General features: G+C 36.7%; 1 protein-coding gene across 1 annotated transcript in view; it reads left to right on the top strand.

The window, feature by feature from the left end:
• The window catches only part of DOCK2 (dedicator of cytokinesis 2), a 174,246-nt gene that overhangs the window by 149,853 nt on the left and 5,306 nt on the right, over positions 1–19,087 (top strand). Inside the window, exons 37-48 of the mRNA XM_054079776.1 lie at positions 300–390; positions 1,450–1,569; positions 3,314–3,403; positions 4,814–4,918; positions 6,123–6,264; positions 7,549–7,630; positions 10,350–10,434; positions 11,956–12,042; positions 12,375–12,551; positions 13,875–13,958; positions 15,285–15,422; positions 17,511–17,638. Of these exons, the coding sequence (XP_053935751.1) occupies positions 300–390; positions 1,450–1,569; positions 3,314–3,403; positions 4,814–4,918; positions 6,123–6,264; positions 7,549–7,630; positions 10,350–10,434; positions 11,956–12,042; positions 12,375–12,551; positions 13,875–13,958; positions 15,285–15,422; positions 17,511–17,638 (1,329 nt within the window). The remainder of the gene's footprint in view (positions 1–299; positions 391–1,449; positions 1,570–3,313; positions 3,404–4,813; positions 4,919–6,122; positions 6,265–7,548; positions 7,631–10,349; positions 10,435–11,955; positions 12,043–12,374; positions 12,552–13,874; positions 13,959–15,284; positions 15,423–17,510; positions 17,639–19,087) is intronic.

The following is a 19,087-nucleotide window of genomic DNA, read 5'->3' as shown; positions in this document are numbered from 1 at the left end:
GCCATCAAAAAGTGCTACAGAGAAAAGTCTGTTTCTTTACTAACAGTACAGAAAGAATGGACTTGGAGGTCTGACTTAGATGTTGAGTCTAGTAGTTCTTTCTCTTCCTTTGTGCACAATGCTTCAGCATAAAACAGGAACACAGAGAAGTGTGAACAAATGCACAGGGCTTGAACCCTTCTCAGAGCATCCTTAAAGACTCTTCGGGTAGTGACTTCTTCGGGCATCACGTCTGTGAAGTTTCCATTACAGAATTTATCTAGAACACAATGTCTAATATTTGTTCTCTCCTCTAACAGATATTTGTATAAATTGCGAGATCTTCATTTAGACTGTGAAAATTACACAGAGGCAGCATATACCCTTCTACTCCATACGTGGCTCTTGAAGGTTAGATTTTCTAAACTCCATATGTAAATAAGCTTTTGCAATTTCTGAATGTATAAGTTAAGAAGTGATTGTCCTAATCTCTGATTTTACAGCATGTTAGTTAATTTCCATAAGGGTATTCAAGTTTCTAGTTAAAAAGACTGCAGTAGATTGTACAAAATTAACATTAATTGTTGAAGCTGAGTTTTCAGTAGGGGATTAAATGCCACAGACTAATAAAACTAAATATTGTAGCAAAAGAAGTTTTAATTCATAGTAAGAACATGATGTGCTAATTCTAAAACAATTTAACTTCCATTTGGCTTTCATTTTGCTAATTTCTTACTATTGCAAATGTAACAAAGATCAAAATTAAATGCAACTTTTTCCAGCTACCGCAGGATGACATCTGCCTTTTTATGTTAAATAGTATGGATTACTCTGCTTAGCTAGGTTTCCTTTCTTCTGTATCTGGCCATAATTTTTTACTACAACCAGTGTTTATTCTCTTTGTAACTGACTTTATCAATAGAAATGGTCAGAAAGATGTATTTCCATTTAAAGGGAAAATTCAAATTTAGATACTCTTCAGCAAAAAAAAATGAGATTTCTTATGGAATCTCTTTTAATGTAGAACCATAAAAATGTGGCTTTTCACAGTGCTACTTTGCTTAAATTTCATTTTGACTTTTCTGGTCATACAAAAGTATGAGGTATGTTGTGTGTGTTGCAATAGACAAAGATAACGTTACAGGCAGATGTTTTAATAGAAAAAAATCAGAACCGTGTCAGTCGAGGTGACACCACCGAGATGGGGGCAGGAAGGAACACAGGTTTGCAAAGTGTTATATCTAGTCCTGGTTATCACTTGAAATACAGCACTTGTTTGAAGAGTTCGTGAAAACATTACCAGTGCCTTTCCCAGTTTTTTTTGGTTTTTTTTGAAGGGTAAAAGAGATGGAGGTTGGGGGAGGAAACAATTAGAAGAGCCAAAGGGATTAGCCTTTGGAGAGGTGTGTTGGGTGTGGGAAATGATGAACTCCAAAGTCATATGTTTTTTTCATGGGTTTTTATTTCCAGTGGTCAGATGAACAGTGTGCACCCCAAGTCATGTCAACAGAGTTCCAGTGTTCACAGACCTATCGACACTTGAAAGAGAATTTGTATGAGAAGATCATAGAATACTTTGACAAAGGAAAGGTAGGTTTGTACAATTTTTCTCCCCGCCCAATCTCTTTTTACTGTGTTACTTTGGATAGTTGTATTTAATGAATATTCGCTATATGAAACCTTTGTGTAGGAAATCCTCTTTGAAATGTGGGTCAAGTAAAAATTGTGTTCTGAAGGCTTATTCACAGAGTGTACTTGTTTTATATGGACTTATTGTTTCAATAACTACATTTGCAAAGAAATTGGGCTGGTGTTTGTCCTGGTCACAAGCATCTCTGTCAGGCAGTAATAAAATAATAAAAAACACGAACGTACTTTCCTTTACTGGAAACAGAATATGGACTGTGCAGGTTGCATTTCTAAACCATTTGATCATTATGTCCTCAAAAATCAAATAATTGAAAATGGACGTATGTATTTCAGAGAAGCCTGAGAATTGCATCCCAGGTTTGAAGTGTAATACTTTGATATTTGGTACCTGGGTTTAGTTCAGCTGTTTAAAAAAATATTAGTAAAATTGTTTGTCAATGCAATGAGATGAAAGTTAAGATTTTTGGAAATTAAGGAAAGGACTTGAAAGATGGGGAAAAAATTGCAGTGCTGGATAATAAATATTGACTCAATAAAGCCTTTTAAGTCATTATATCTTGTTCAGCGGTAGCCAAAGGTATGAAGCAGGAAGGCAATTCATTACTGCTTTGTGCAAAATAGAGGCATAACTCTCCCACGGGAGTCCCTCCTATAATTCAGAAGACAAAGGTTTTGGTGTAGGAGAATGCAGTGCTGCTTATAATTTCTCAGGGTTTCTGGTTGGCATCTGAAATAACTACGATGTAGCACTTTCTACCCACTGCATTAGAGTAATCAAACCCCCATGATTTCTGATCCACCGAGCATTCAGGTTCTGCCTAAGTGTATGGGAGAGGTTTGCAGGCAGCTGAAAGCGGCTGCCAGGTTCAGAACTGCCAAGTTCAGAAGGATGTGACACCCTGTAAAAATGGTTATAATGCCTGTGACCACCGGTGTCCTTACAGAAGTAGTATCACGCGCAGAAAACCCGTTTTGTCTCTGTTCTGAGTAGAAGGCTGACAGAATTTGAGAAGAAATATCCTCAACAGAGGGAATTTCTTTCTGCTTTAAGACCACTTTTGTGCTGCGTGCATTAAGTGCCTATAGCAGATGAGGAAAGCTGTCCTAGCCTTTCCGGTGCAGCTCTGCAATTCCTCACCATAATTTTCAGAGGCAGCTATTAAGTTGTGTGGAAAGAAACCAGCTGCTGCTGAGGGCGAGCGGCAATTTCAGTCTTGTAATTTTTTAGCTGACTAGGAGAGCTGCCATGTGCAAGGCTACCTATGATTAAGCCTGCTTCAGAACCGCTTGTAAAAGGAAGCGTGTTTGTTTTAAGGAGAAGCAGGTGTCAGTCCCCCCATGCACTGCTCCTGCGCTCGGGGTATATTCTGGATGTTATGGACCTTTGTGATTTACTCTTCTTTTTTAATGTATCTGAAAGGTGATTTTTTTATTATCTCATTGTAAGAATAAAGTAGGTTTGCTTATTCCTTCCTCTAATGGACCATAAAACACTTTTATGTTTCACATTAAACTGCTTTCCTAAAGTTTATGATTGCCTTAAGTCTTCCATTCTAAATATGCAGTTAATAGATTACTGCGACTTAAAGATAGCATAATCAATAACAGTACTTAAACAGTGATGCATTGAAAAACTTGTTCGTTGGATCTGGGTTTTGGGTTTGAATATGTTGTTACATTGCAGATGTGGGAAGAAGCCATATCTTTATGCAAAGAACTTGCAGAGCAATATGAAAAGGAAGTTTTTGACTACGAACTTCTAAGTCAAAACCTGGTAAGATTAGATACAGATCTTCGGATTGTTCCAGTCACAGAAATTAATATTTTTGAGCTATCAAATGATAGAGCTGTTTATGAGATTGTTGTCTATGGATGATTTTTAATGAATTTGTCTCAGAGTTGCTATGTTTTATTGTAACAATCATAAAGAACTGTTTGTTAAAGCTGCATGGACATCTGCTGATTGAGATGTTTTGAAACTTCTATAGGTGAGATAAGCGTATTCTCACTAAACACAATTTTATGGCCACGTAGCAAAAGAATATAACAGATTTTTGAGGCCCTTGTAGTGCTTTAAGGTAGGAAAAGCACTTGGATAGTTTTTTTTTCCCCTCTGGAATTTTTCTTCAAATTCTAGGAACTTGGCAGCCTGATCAAGTGGGAGGTGTCCCTGCCCATGGCAGGGGGGGTGGCACTACATGATCTTTAAGGTCCCTTCCTACCCAAACTATCCTATGATTCTAACTTGAATCTTGGCAAGTCTGAAGAACTCTGTCTCAATTGAGGACTGGGGAAATAATACATCACCAGGAATTAAAACTAGGTCCAAAGGGTAGAAGGAAGATTAAGTGTATCATTAATTGTTTCCATTAAAACTGAATTATTCTAAAAAGAATCCTCTCTCCAAAATACCTTTCTGTTTTCCCACCTCCAAGATCCTACACTGGCACGATCTTTAACAAATGTTTACGACTCATTCTAAAGATATCCCTGAGTCTTCCACAAAGAAACCGTAGGAATTAAAACATGATGACCTTGAACAGTGTTGTGTATAAAGAAAGCTGCTTTTCCTCCCAATCAGTTCTGCTTTTATCATAAACTAGAATATAAAGACAAGATTTTTGCCCATGTCAGTTGCAGTGTTGCGTGTCTCGTAGGTTTAAATTGGGAAATAAAAACAGTAAACTTAAAGGACGCTTAGTATTTTATGGAAGACGTTGCTCTAAGCCCTTGATGTGCTGTGTGTCCTTAGCATGATGTCAGGGCAAAAGCTTGAGTTGATCCATACCTCAGAAAACATTTGAGGCAGAGTATTTTTCCAAATGTATTATTTCAGTAATGCTATCAGTTAAGAGTTTGAAGTGCCAAATATGACTTCAATAGTTGCTTTTTTTTTCTTTTCACAATAGTACGTTAAGTGTAGGCCTGATTCTGAGGCCAAATAATTGAAGCTGAAGCTGTACACATTTCGCTATGTGTTATATTTGCATAGAAATGTAGACAATATTTAGTGTACTACAGCCGTGTCATGTGCATGCTGACTGATAACTGCTATAGCTTACCAACTGATAATTGATTGCTCCTGCATATTCACTTATAGCTGTACTAGTGCTACTGTAGAGATCCAAAAAGAAATGGGAGAAAAAACTCAAACAGGCGTAATTGCAGTTGATTTTGCTTTCAGATTCAACAAGCAAAGTTCTATGAAAACATCATGAAAATTCTGAGACCTAAACCGGACTATTTTGCTGTTGGGTATTATGGCCAAGGATTCCCCACTTTTCTAAGGGTAAACGTGTTTAAATTCTTATTCTTTTCATCTAGATTCATATGCTTCTAAAAATATGAGTGTACTCTACTAAAGTGAGTGAGTATCTGGGGATATTTGCCGTGGATTTAGTTTTGCCTGGATGCAGGCCTGTATTCAGAATCTGAATTGTTACTTGTTAAAATATGCATAAAATGTTTTCAGATGCATTTAAGTTGCTTCTTTCTCTTACTTTGATTGTGGAAACTAGAATATATGATATAGTGAAGGTGATACACGAATGCGAAATGCAGCAGTATCATGTAATTTGGTATGGACAGCCCTTATGATATGTATTTCTCAACAACTTCCCACAGAGGTTATCGATAACAAGTAGGATATCATTAACCTACTTATGTTCAAATGAAATCTGTAGTTCTGTTTCATGTGAGCCTGGTAGTTTTAGTGGACCTTGTCATGGACTGACAAGAGTTTCAGATTGATATTGCCTCTCTGCTACAATTGGAATACATTATGAATGTAGAACCAGCACATATTTCAGAACAATGCACTCTATAGCCCAATACTGTCTCTTCATAAGTGAGAAATGGTAGATAAGTAGGGTAGGGAAGAGTATAATATAGAGCAGGTGTGTAGTGATACCGACCAAGTTGCCTTGAAAACAATGGGAAAATTACTGAAAAGATCTTCTAATGCTACACCAAAGGAAGCATGCAATTTTTGTTTCTGGTATTATGGCAATATCCTGTTAAATGAAGAAAACTGAACCGCAAAAGAGGATGCTTGGCATTAGATTGTATTGTAAATGAGGCCATATCATAATCCCAAGGAAAAGGAGCAGGCAGAGTGAACCTATATATTAATATTAGAAAGCTGTGACACCTTGACTCAGAATGTATTTTAAAGCAAATCCTTTTACTTGACAGACAAGGAGAAAAGGCATTTCAGTACTTTTTCATTCTGATTTTGTTCTCTACAGGAGCATGCTTAGTGGTGATAGCAGTTTATCTTCATTCTGGTTAACAGCATGAAGTATGGCCTCTGGAGAGTCAGTGCTGCATTCCAGCACCTGGTCAAAATAATGTCTTGCTTTACAGTTAATTCAGAAAACAGTAACATTTACTCCAAAGTTTGGAGATCCCAGCGTGTCTTTGTATGAACATGCATCTATAGGTTCTGCCTCAGCCTCGTATAGCCCAAGGAATCAGCTGTTTATTCCTTGCAGAACAAAGTATTCATCTACCGTGGGAAGGAATATGAGAGACGGGAGGATTTCCAGGCACAGCTCATGAGCCAGTTTCCCAGTGCGGAGAAGATGAACACCACCTCGGCACCTGGAGAGGATGTGAAAAACTCTCCTGGTCAATGTATCCTTGAATATGTGGGAGATGGCAGAATAAAGGTAGCTTGAGGAAACTTCTGCAGCAAGAGTTCATCTGTGTGGATCAATCATTTCCTAAAAACGATGAAAGTTTACTAATGCGGCAGCTCAGTTTGCAGTTTTACTTATATGACCTGCGTGTCTTTTATGGGTTATTCGTAAGGTGTTTGCACATGTCTACATGTCTTTTAAATAGCTCCATGGTATATAAAACCATATATATGGTATATATATCTCCATAAATATATAACTTATGTAACTATCAGAAGTTTTCCTAGGAAAATTAACTCAAAAACATTGTTAACCACCTTTCAGAATGCCCTAAATTATTCTTGTTTCGAAGTACTCTAACACTTGCTTGCATGCATTATGTTTACCTTCACGTTGTGATATAAATCGTTACTGGCAGAGCAGATATGAGATAGCCTCATTGTATCAGACATTTTTCTTTCATGAGTTGATTTTGCTTTATTAATTTTCAGTGAGATATTGTAACACTTCATATGCTTTCTTCAGTCTGTTGTGGTGGAACCTGTAAGAGGAGAAAAGGAATACTGCTTTCTTTTTACACTGTTGGGAATGAAGCGGGGAATATTGCAGGCTTGTCTAGAACAGTACATCAAGCTTGAAAGCCAAGTTCTCCTAAGTCTGTCTTGTGCCTTAACTAATTTTTTTTTCATCATATGCTTCAGTTCTCTTTTAAAGTAGAATTTGCTCACATCTATTTGCCACTAACAGGAGATGCACTACTTATGCGCTTAAGAAAAATCTACACAATCTAACCTGAGGGGAGGGAATTTCAAATATTCTGAAATATGTAGGAATACTACATATTTACTTAAAAATACAGTATTCAGATTTAAAAGTAACAGTTCTGTAGAAAAAGGAAATCTCGGGGAAAAGAGCTGCTCAGTTACAGATTTCAAAGTTAAATGCTAGACGTCATGACATTATGCATGCCTGAAGCTAAATAGTGAAACTGTTAACATCAGATGTTGTTGATGTTATTTTTATAAGTTGGCTTGGCCTTAAAATTTAATGAATGATTCAGTGTGATAAATTTAGCTGCAGATATTTAGGCTCAATAAATAATAAAAATAATGCAGTTACTATTGGCAGATTTTCGCTGTTTTGGCCAGGAAAGCTCCACAAATGAAACCTTGAACCCTACAGATTTTTTCATCAGGAAATGTCTTTTTTTGTTCCCCCCGCAGCCTACAGCGTTTCACACTGACAGCTAATGACATGCCCTTAACTTTCACGATTTTAGATATCCAGTGTTTTACAGTGCAGCCAGTCCTGGAGGAGCAACCTAGATTCAAAAATAAGGCAGTACCTGATCAAATAATCAAGTAAGTGCATTTCTGTAATACAATGAAACTTGGTCCATATTCCTAAACTGACAAGTCTTTTTTTTTTTGTGGAATTGGCCATTTGCCAGTGCGTGTTAGGGCTTTTATTGCCAAGATATTGTTGAGATTTTGCAGAGGAATAAATTAAATTAATTTTCCAAGGTATTTTGAGAACAAACTGGCCAATGTTTCCAAACTGCTAACCCAATGTGGAACAGGTTGAATTTATCACATGCTCCTAATTAAGTGCTTTGACTACCTGTGTGGAAAGGGATGGCTCGTTCTAACAGCTGATATCGCAACTGCATGCGGTACCTACTGAAATATTGGCTGACTTCAAGCTTGTGAGATTTTTGGCTCCAAATCCATCAATATATTAAGGAGGAATATAGTAGAGGTGGAGAGAGACTCCTTACCAAGATCTGTAGTGACAGGATAGGGGAGCAACAGTTTTAAACTGAAAGAGTGTTGGTTTACTTTGATATGAAGAAGAAATCCTTTAACATGAAGGTGATGAGACACTGGAACAAGGTGCCCAGGGAAGTTGTGGATGCTGTATTACTGGAAGTGTTCAAGGCCAGGTCTGAAGGGGTTTTGAGCAGCCTGATCCAGTGAAAGATGTCCTTGCCCATGGCAGGGGGGTTGGAGTAGACAATCTTTAAAGGTCCCTTCTATCTCAAACCATTCTATGATTTATATGATTGCAAACATGGTCAATAAGAGCTGCTGCTCATCACTAACCCCTGAATGAAAAATTTCAAGATGGAATTTGTTAGCTTGTAAGTTAAGGGCAGCAAAGAGTACAAGCACCGTCGGTTCAGACAGGCCATATTTTCTCCCTATTCTTGTCAGTGCTGGCTGAAAGCACAAGGTATGACTCTATCTTCTGAACCGAAACTGGTTAAAACAGGCATCAGAAGGTAAAATTTCTGCAGGTAAACTGAGGCACCTGCATTGTTCATGTAAGAGAGGCTTTGTGATGCCTCCACACTTAAAGAAAAACTCTGACTAAACCCGTTAACCGCACTTGTGTTGTGACTTTGCAAAAAGAAACTGAAGGTAGACAGCTTCTTTTTATCAGCTGAGTTCATTTCTAACTGTTCTGCATCTGGATTCAAAGTAGGTGTCACCTCTGCCTGCAGCCTTCTCCATGCAATCTTTACTGAAATTGCAGTTGATTCAGAGTGGAAACATAGGAATCACCTCCTCACTTATAACAAAATAAAGCAAGCTGATACAAGAACACATCTTGTACGACAAGATTAAGAAAGAAAAGAAACCAAACAAAACAACTGTGGGTCCCAGTTAGAACTGGAATTCATTTTAAAATCAGTATCAGAAAGTCAGCTTGTCAGCGTGTAAATCTGGTCCTCTTTGAATAGTTATCAGTGTAGTTGCAGCCACAAATTTTGAATTTGTAACAGTTTTATGCTCCACATGAAGTATAATCTCTTACCATATGGGAGCTTTCATAATTGTGTCTCAGCTGCAGAGTTCAATCAAACTTCTAATTTCATCTGGTCTTAGGCATTTGCTTTTAGGAGTGTACTTTATTGGGCATTTAATTGTTAGTTACATTAGTTGATGGCAATGCATTTATTCTAACAAAGAACTTAAAATATCCTTCCTTTTTAGACTGAACTCTATAGAGCCATCTGATTTGGTGTGGCAATATTTTCACTTTCTTGTCTTTATTGATGAAGATTATCCTAGTAGTTTGGATCAGAAATCGTGGGGTCCTATGAACTAACATACCAGAATCTTAAATAACTCAACTGTTTGGTGTCTCTGCCTTTATTTGTCTCTCTAGGCTTCCAAAACATCACTCGGTTTTACTGTAATTCCTGAGATTTTTTATTTTGCTCTGCAAAATTAGCTTTTTCTCAACACGGCTTTAAATTTTATTCATTTTTCAAACAAAAACTAAAAACTATAAGGGCAGGTTTTTCTGTAGACAGCAAAATACTTAGCCAAAATTGTGCAATCTCCGTTCTTTCAAATTAGCCAGCACTAAAAACCAAGTGGTTCAGTGTGTGTTGGAAATACGTGTTCACAGTGAGAATGATTCATTAACTAAATATAATGCACCATAACGTGAATTTGCAATAGATTTCTCTACACTGATGTGCCCCTTTACCATTGTTTATAGTCATTTTCTTATCTATCTCATGTAATTGTTATTAATGGCTTTAGTTTATTGAATAACTGTTGTTCTGCTTTGTAAGCAGAATTATTAGAGGTGATTAGAATGATTTGACCTGCACCGTGGATGAATAAACACGTGTATCAGTCCAGGTGAATAGATCTGCTCCATTCAGTCATTTTGTTAAAGTCATAGCTTTAATAAAATCTGTTTCTTTTCTAAGCCACTCTAAGGCAGCCAAGCGCTGAGCACACTACAGCAAGAATATAGGAAAATCAAAAGTATTTTCTAAATGATCTTCTCTAGGTTTTAACATTAATCTGTATTTTTTATACCTGGAAATTGCACCCAATCACAAGCTGAAGCTTAATACTCGTAAAATACTGTGTGTTGACTCTGATTTATGGATAAAGAAGTTCTCTCCTGAGTGTTCAGTGAAGTGCTTTTATTCCTGAACAGTAAATTTGCTTTTAATTAAAAACTCAACTGTCTCAAAAAGAAATATTTCACTGTGATAAAAAGATCCATGAATCTATGAGTTCTCTATTTTACAAGAATGTTTTTACAATCTTTCAGTTTTTATAAGTCCAACAATGTGCACCGGTTCCACTATTCAAGACCAGTCAGAAAAGGATCCGTTGACCCTGAAAATGAATTTGCAGTAAGTAAATGCATAACAGAGTGATGGATGCAGTTCTGGTAGCCGTGACTGAATTGTGATCCAACCCCATTGTTAGGCACAGATTACTCATGGCAGACACCCTAACTTCAGGATAAACACAAGATTTTTCTATTTCAGCACCGCTCCTCTGTGCTTACTCAATACATCACTGTTTCCATTGCCAATAAACATTATGAAGTTGAGATACTCAACACGTTTGTGTTAGGCAATAACATTTTCTGGTACAGATTTTCATTATGAAACAAGATGACATGTAAATAAATATCAAACTATTTGCCTTTTGTAGTTTACAACACTGTTGTCAGCTGCCAGCTTGGCAGTGAGAGGTGTGTGTTGTCTGCTTTCATCACTCCTGTGAAATCTTGACAGATTACAGTACTACTGGTGTCATTTTTATTCCCATTCATAATGGTGTAGTGCTGGGAAACAGTCATCTTTGTTCAAATATTATAAGAAATCTTCAACACTAATTTTTTTCAGTTTCATGCGTAAAAATATAATAAGTTTCTATGTTTTAATTTTAAAGGTATTTAATATTTTGTAGTTTGTCGTGAAAACCATGCTAACCAATCTTTAGGGCTAAAGTTGTGCTCTTGGGATACTGATGGGATAAACCATTTCTTTAAGAAAATGTACGATTTCAGTTACGTGCATGCTGACCTGCAATGTCAACAGCTTCATATCAGGAGCTTCTTACTTGCTGTTAAATGAAGTGCTTCAGATGCAAATTCTACCCCGACATCCCAGCTTCGCACTATACTATCAAGGCTTATGATGCACATTGTCTTCCCTCGCAAACTGGAGTTTTTAAACCATTTATGAAAGTACCTTTAAATGGTTTTATGAAAATTAAATCATTAATATTTTCACTGTTGATGACAATAGATAATATGTGTATTTAGTTGACATAGGTGAAATTGGGAGAGTTGGAGTATGTCTTCATTGAGTTCATTGTTATGATACTCAGTCCTGGCAGTTTAGATAAGCAGATATTGATAAAATAAGGAGCATTAGGGAAATGAACAAGTGGCATTTTAAATACCAACAGCTAGTCTTGTTCAGAAGAGGAAAAAGAAAGGCAAAAGAAATTAAGGATGCTGGCAAGTTGTTATAGGGCTATTACTGCTTTTAATTGTAGAAATGTATTTCAAAAGTGAAGGTATGAAGTGTAATCTGGATAGAGGTGAGAGCAGGTCATTCAGTCACAGTCATTCAATCTCTAATGGCAAAAAAAGGAATGGATACTAAAATATTCAAGGGTAATTTACTTTTTTCCTCTGCTTTGTGCAGGCTTAGTGCCTGAAGATGACCTAATCTGAAACCAGAAAAATGATTTGTGCAAATCGCTGTGCTAGATTCATTTCGCAGTGTCTTTTTATGCAAAAATGTGCACATGTTTTCCATCTACATTCATTTCACTCTGGCATTTCAGAAGGCGGAAAAGATTAAAGTTTAAATCCTGAACTATAATTTTCTCCCTGCTATCTTTTTTTTTAATAGTCTATGTGGATTGAGAGAACATCGTTTGTTACAGCATACAAACTTCCTGGAATTTTACGGTGGTTTGAGGTTGTGTCCATGTCCCAGGTGTGTATGAACATGCTAAGAACTCAGAATACATATATCTATATGAATCCTCATGTACAAACTGGTTTGCAAATTTATCACACAAGATTATTGTCGTTTACTTATTTTTATACATGCAAAACTGTTACTAGTTATATTTTCTCTTTCTACTGCTGGGATCAATAAAACTTGCATATGATTTATAGTTTCAGGACCAAGTCCTAAGAGAATTGAACAGATCTGTGTGATTTTGCTGAATTGTGAGAAATTTGTTCATTTACACAAAGTTTGATAAAACTAAAAAGACCTTTTTATCTCTTTATAAACCTTACAAGTCTTTTGCTTCTTTATAGACTACAATTAGTCCTTTAGAGAATGCTATTGAGACTATGTCCACGACGAATGAAAAAATTTTGATGATGATTAACCAATACCAGAGTGATGAGAACCTTCCTATTAATCCACTTTCTATGCTTCTGAATGGAATCGTGGATCCTGCTGTTATGGGTGGCTTTGCTAAGTATGAGAAGGTAAGATTTTAGGTCAATGCAAAGAACACATACAGATGTATTGTTTTATAATCCTCCTGCGTCCTTTGTTCAAAGTGACAGTGGAATGTGGGGTGGAAATATGAAAGCTGTAACTCCAACAATTAAGAGATACTCATATTCTGGTCACATCTGTCTTTTAATGCAGAAACTAACAAACTAGAGTAACTGATGCTCAGTATTAATTGCGGTTATGACAGTTTTCATATATGAGACAAAATACCCCTTCTGTAATGAAGTAGGCTCTCATGCATCAAAAGGTTTAGTTTGGAGTAAATGAATCAAGTTTATCCAACAGGACTCAGAACCTTTGTCAAACTAATATAATCCTCTCATATGTACCTGGAGCGTTTGGGTAAGGGTTATCAATTAAACCGTAATCAGGTTTTCTCAGCAACCACAGCCATTCTGTGTAGCCGGTCTTGTTGTTAAAACATGGGAATGCAAATGAAACCTGAAAATTTGTCCCTAGGGCCACCTCTTGAAGGCTGGCGGGAAGAGGGCAAGAATGTTAAAACTTCAAATAAATTTAAGTTTTAAATTATTAATTATTAAAGTTTTGGAGGAAAATGAATGTGGTGTTACCCCACAGCTGTAGAGCTCTATTATTTCTGCCTGCCATTCTCTGATTAAAACCACGTGCCCTGCCCAGTAGTGTCAGCATGTCAGGCAGATGCAGAGAGTGCTGAGAAGATGCTCTGTATATGTGTACACAGATAAATTATATGCGGTAAACATGACATATTCTGCAGGAGTGCGACATGCTATGCTAGTCCTAAAGCATCATTTGTTTAGATATTTGACAGTCATGGACCAATAGCTGTGTTCTTCTTTTGTGCCTGGGGGAATAAGAATCTTTGGGCAGCACAAGGCAGTACGCGTGCAATATCTGGCTCTGCTTATCTGTCAAAGAGATCAATTTCCTTATTGTATAACACTGGGTAATGTCAGTAATTAGAGTAGTTTGATAAATGATCCTTTTTTTCATGTATATCCTGATACTCCAAATTTGTGACTTTTTAGATTAAGTGCAAGCTTAAAAAAGCCAAAGAATAGTTGTGTTTCATAATAAGGGTCTCAAATTCAGTAACGTTGGATAAAGACTGAATATCATTTAACAAAAAAAGAGCACCTTAGTTCTCAACAGATATAACAAAGAATTATTACTAGGAGCATCTGTTTAAGGATCATACGTGGGTCTTTCTTACTTGATAACCAATATGACGGTCACCAGCTAGAGTAAATGGAGTAATCACTGATGTCTTTACCTCTTGGGATGATGGAGTGAATTGTTTTTTTCCTAAGGCATTCTTTACTGAAGAATATATCAGAGAGCATCCAGAGGATCAAGAAAAGTTGAATAGACTGAAAGATCTAATTGCTTGGCAGGTAACTTCTTATTGACACTAGTCACCTGAGGCTTCATCAGCTACTCCTTTTTTCTGTTTTTCTGTTCCTTCCTAACAGAACATAGCATTTGTGTCATTGTTACCAGTCTTTGTTTCCCCAAAGATGGATGGATAGAAGGATGATAAGATTCTCAGTACAAATTTTCTTTTTCTGTGATGAATTCATAGTATTTATTTGAACTGGGACTCATAAAGTATTCTCTCTTAGACTGTTCTAAACATTCAAGTTTCAGAGTATGTATAGCTGTAAAAGGACTATCTATTTGTTATCTTAGGGGGAAACTATTGATATCTAACTAAGTAGAAAGAAGGACTTAAATCCCTACATTTTAATGTGCCAAACAGAAAGCATGTACTCTGCCAGTAATCCACTGAGATCACAGACAGAATAGCACAGCAATAATTCCTTACCATCTGATATGGCATGTGACTGAGATAACGTTGTTGGGAATCTAAGTGATCCTGCCCTTCAGTATTTTTAAAAACTCTGCCTAAACTGAAGAAATGGTTTAATTACTAAAATGACATTTCCCGATCGGTATTGTCATTATAGTGTCCATTAAATGTTCTCCTTCTGTTGTTTACTTGTCACTGACCTCAGCCTAAAGGATGAGCAGCAAAAACCTTGGGTAAAGTTGAGCAAAGTCAGACTGGTTGGTGCAAGCTGCCTCTGTTCATGGCTTGAGTTGCTCACTTTCACCTTGAAACGTTATCTTACTGAGCTTTTCTTGAGATGCGGGAGTACAAAGGAAGTCTGCAGAGTAAGACTGAGACGAAAGGAAGAGGTCACCTTCAATACCCAGGCATTAACATATTAAACTGCTGCTGCAATTGTTGAAGTGATCATATGATTAAGCTCTTAGTAAGCTCCATTTGAAAGACAGAAGTTTGAAGTCTGGAATCCACTTGGGTGTTTTTTCATCCTTTTATCATCTTGTAAATTATGACAGGAACCTTCATAAGCAAGTGGACTAGAGGTCTAAGATTTTTTTAACTCTTGCATCATATATTTAATCTCATAAGGGGTTAACATTAAAATATATATAAGAAGGTTAGCAGTCACTAGGAGGCAGCCATCAGTCTTCAAAAATTTACTGGGTAAGCTCGTTTTTCGGGAGCCCTTTCCATCTTGTGGTTACTGGTAAAAGTTGATATCATATAGCCATCACATTGATATACATCATATTTCAATATCTATCTGCTAATCGCAGTAAGAGTTTTGCAGTTGACTTAGCAGATACTTTAATTGCAATTACAGGGATTGTCAGACCCAGTTTAATATATTTTTTTTTCTTCCCCCTTCAAGATACCTTTCCTTGGGGCTGGAATTAAAATTCACGAAAGAAGAGTTTCTGATAATCTTCGTCCTTTCCATGACCGTATGGAGGAATGTTTCAAGCATTTAAAAGTTAAAGTTGAAAAACAATATGGAACCAGGGAATTGGTATTGCTCTCCTTTTAACCTTTCCAGCACTTTCTCTTAACACACGTCTTATTCTCCTAAACAAAAACACCTACTAAAGTTCCATTGCTTGTGGGTTTTCCTGTGATACGAACATAGCAAGACCTGAGTTTTATACTCAGAGAGTTGATTCAGTTCTCTGACCTGTCAATTATTCCTCTTTCAAGATTTGGGGTACTTTATTATTTTTATTAAAATTGCAATACTTATTCACCTTATTAAGAATATAATAGAAAACTCGCATGTTTCTTCTCTTTGTAGTTTTTCTTAGTGGTTTAGGGCTTTCATCTGCAATTGATGTCTCCGTGTGCTAGCCATTTCCAGCTGTGTTGTAAAGTAAAACCTATCATGTGTATAATACTATAAGTATTAGTTGAGATCAAACTGAAATATATAGGAATTGAAGGATAACTTCTAAAATCAAACTCTCCAGACAGTTCTTGAACAAAACAGTCTATTTGAGCTTGTGCAGACTAGCAAGAGCAGTGTTACCTGGTTTTTGGGATTAAACAGCGGTTGCTTTGGAAATTATGTTCTTGCTTTCAACATTGATGGTTTTATAAGAGGATTTATTTCTTCTAGTATAGGGGGAAAAGTAGCAAGTTTCTAACCTGAATTTTAGATACTTTGCTGTGTTGCACACTTCTATGATGAAAATTTTACATTTCTATTTCAGTATAGTTTTCTTATTTTCAGTCTTGTGCCACCATCTTTGCAATAATACAGAGGCTGTAATCCACAATTAATGATCTTGGTCAGTGCTTGAACTCTTCAACACTCTTACAGATCAGCACTTAAAAACCCCCAATCTATTTAAATTTGCAAAAATAGAGAATGTACTTTGTGAATAACACTACTGCCATGTCACAGTGTCTCTCTTTGGTGGCTGCCTCTCTCTGAAGCAGTTGTTGTGTCTTATCGCGAGGTTCTGGCCGTTCAAAGGAAGAGCAGAGTATAAAGTTATTGCATGTAAACTCTGCAAAACACCTGAAAATGATTCTTGAAGCTACAGATGTTTTCAAGTCCTCTGCTACACGTAAGAGTCCTGGTGAGAAATGACACCAGGAGAGAGGTATTTGGTAATGTGGTATATGAAATTATGCATACGTTTTCAATATTTTCTGGGTAATCTGATCAAACCTCTGTGCTTTAACATGAAATGTTTTCTTAAAATTCATCCATATCCTCTTTATAAGATAGAAATTGAAGTAGGCTGGAAAAGTGCTTTATGGTATGTGGGCACTGGGAAATTCTCAAGAACTTGCCTGGTATCATGATGCTGCAATGAGCAAACTGGGGGAGGCATGCTTGGCAGCAGAAGAGAGAAGAGCTGATGCACTCAGCAAATTTAGATCCTGCAAGTCATCTCTGAAGAAAGAAAACAGTTCTAGCATTAGTCAAGGAACATGATCTTCATCCCTGCTGTATTAACAGGAGTAACAGGAAAGCATTTGGAAAGAAGTCAGGTTGTTTCAGTTAACTTTGTACCAGGCTTCAGAGTTCAAATAACCATCAACATTAAGCTGAATATTTCTGTTATGATAGTGTGTATGGCTTTGTGTGATATGGGTACATAATGCCCTAGAGAATCTACCTGTTCTTCCCACCTGGCTATTAGGAAAAAAATAATTTTGTCCAACATTTGCTAAGATGTAATTAAAAAAAAGCTATATTAATGTATAGAGACGGCAGAACATGTTGTATTGAAGACGCAGCATGATTAGTCTCTTGGAGCATGGACTAACCAAATCTATTTGCCTAACCAAGTTCTTCAGTGGCGTGCCCCATGTCTGCTGGAAATAAGATCAGCAGGCACTGTTCCTTTTAATTCATTTTTCAAACATAAAGTTAATTTTGTCAATTGTAGTTTACTCATCTACTCACTGTACCGTTGAGTTTGAGAAGTCTTAGAGTGTGTCCAGACAGAACAAAGTCACAGTGGTAGCAAATGACTTCTTCCGTGCCAGATGTAAAATTATCTGTGCTGTCTTCAAGACCTAGTGCGAAAGGATGAAATGAGGTTCACACTAAGTTGTTTGATGGAATCTGTTTCTCTTTTCCATTCTGTAGCCAGATTTTGATGACAAGAGATTAGGACGGCCAAGATCAATGCTGAGATCCTATCGTCAGTTGTCAGTTATCTCGCTGAGCTCCATGAATTCAGACTGCAGTACTCCAAACAAAATTGCTTCAGAAAGGTTGGTTATGAATATAGTACAAATTTTCTTGCTGTCCTGTCATTTAACCAGTTTTATCAGAAGACACTAAAAGATTTTTTTTTTAAAAGGCGTTCAAGAGTAGAAGTTCATTAGCAGTCGCTCCAGACTATGCCATGCCAAAGTTATTTTGACTGGAGCCATCACTGCCCCCAGGCTTAAATCTACAGTATTTCAGCCTTAATAGACAAAATGTACTCCAGTCTTGCTGAAAAAAACATTTACTTTCAAGAAACAATTATTTCTTCATTTAAATGATAAAAAAGAAAATCCAAGTTATTCAGAAATTTCTATTTATACCAGCTTGCTAACATCTTTTTGCTTGTAAAACTTGGAGAGGACAAGGGAAGCCTTTACAAACTTACAGTTATAAGGAGGTGGAACGTTTTAGTAAAGCCTGTGGAATTGTAAAATGCTTTGTTTAATGCCTTTCTTAACTGCAGTGCTGGGAAACATAAACATCTTTTTCACCCACAAATTGTTCTAATCACCTCAAAAAGTATCTTTTGGGCACACAGAACTTCTTCCCAAACAAAGCACAAATAAAATTCATCTGACTGAGCAGTGTTTGTGATTTTTTTATTTTTTTTAAACACCTGATCTCCCTTTTTTAGTAATTTACTTTTAGAAAATAAAAAGTTAGGGTGTATGGCCCTAACTTGGAAGTGGTTTTTTTCCTAAGATATTCCCCTTCTATATCGATTTTGACTGCCAATTCATTGTTTATGACTACTTAATTAAATATTGCATTGTCTAACAAAGATATGTAGTATCCCACGTTATTGGATGCCCCAGGCTGCTCTTCCTGCCCTTCAGCTTCCCCTCGAGCAAAGGGTAGTGCACCAACCAGATTTGTCTCCTATCTGCCAACCTTACCTAGTAAAGCAGGACGACACCTGTAGAACCAGACAACTACACTTAAGCAGCTGAATCACGCACCTACCTCTAATTCTCTTTGTGCCAATTTGTATTTAGGAAGAACGTGGGTCAACAAATTCACTACATTATTTGCTTTATCACTTCTTGCTGTAAAATAAATTCAACCCCCTGTTCAATAGGCTAATTACATCAGCAGATAAGGGAGGGAAGCCAGCACTGATTTCATTTTTTGTTTTAAATGAAAAAGAGCCTAATTTTTAAAATACAAAAATCAAAGGAAGATAAGAGGGGAAGTTTCATTTTTTTTAATCACTAGGTATATGCATTGTTGTCCAATATGGTGAAATAAATAGAAGGATGCATTTAAGATGAGAATAAATAGTAATTCTCTGTTCCACTCTTTTCAACAATCAAAATCATGTGTCTTGCTATCAACACCATCGTCACCATGAACAGACTTGCCAAATGAGCTCCAACTCAGTTTAGTTTAGAGGTTCTTAAGCTAATACGTGAATCTTCAAAAAGGGATTTGCGCTTATGTTAATATCTTAC

Source organism: Cuculus canorus, chromosome 14 (assembly GCF_017976375.1).
Source record: "Cuculus canorus isolate bCucCan1 chromosome 14, bCucCan1.pri, whole genome shotgun sequence".
In the NCBI taxonomy this organism is placed as follows: domain Eukaryota; kingdom Metazoa; phylum Chordata; class Aves; order Cuculiformes; family Cuculidae; genus Cuculus; species Cuculus canorus.
This window is presented reverse-complemented; position numbering and strand designations above follow the sequence as displayed.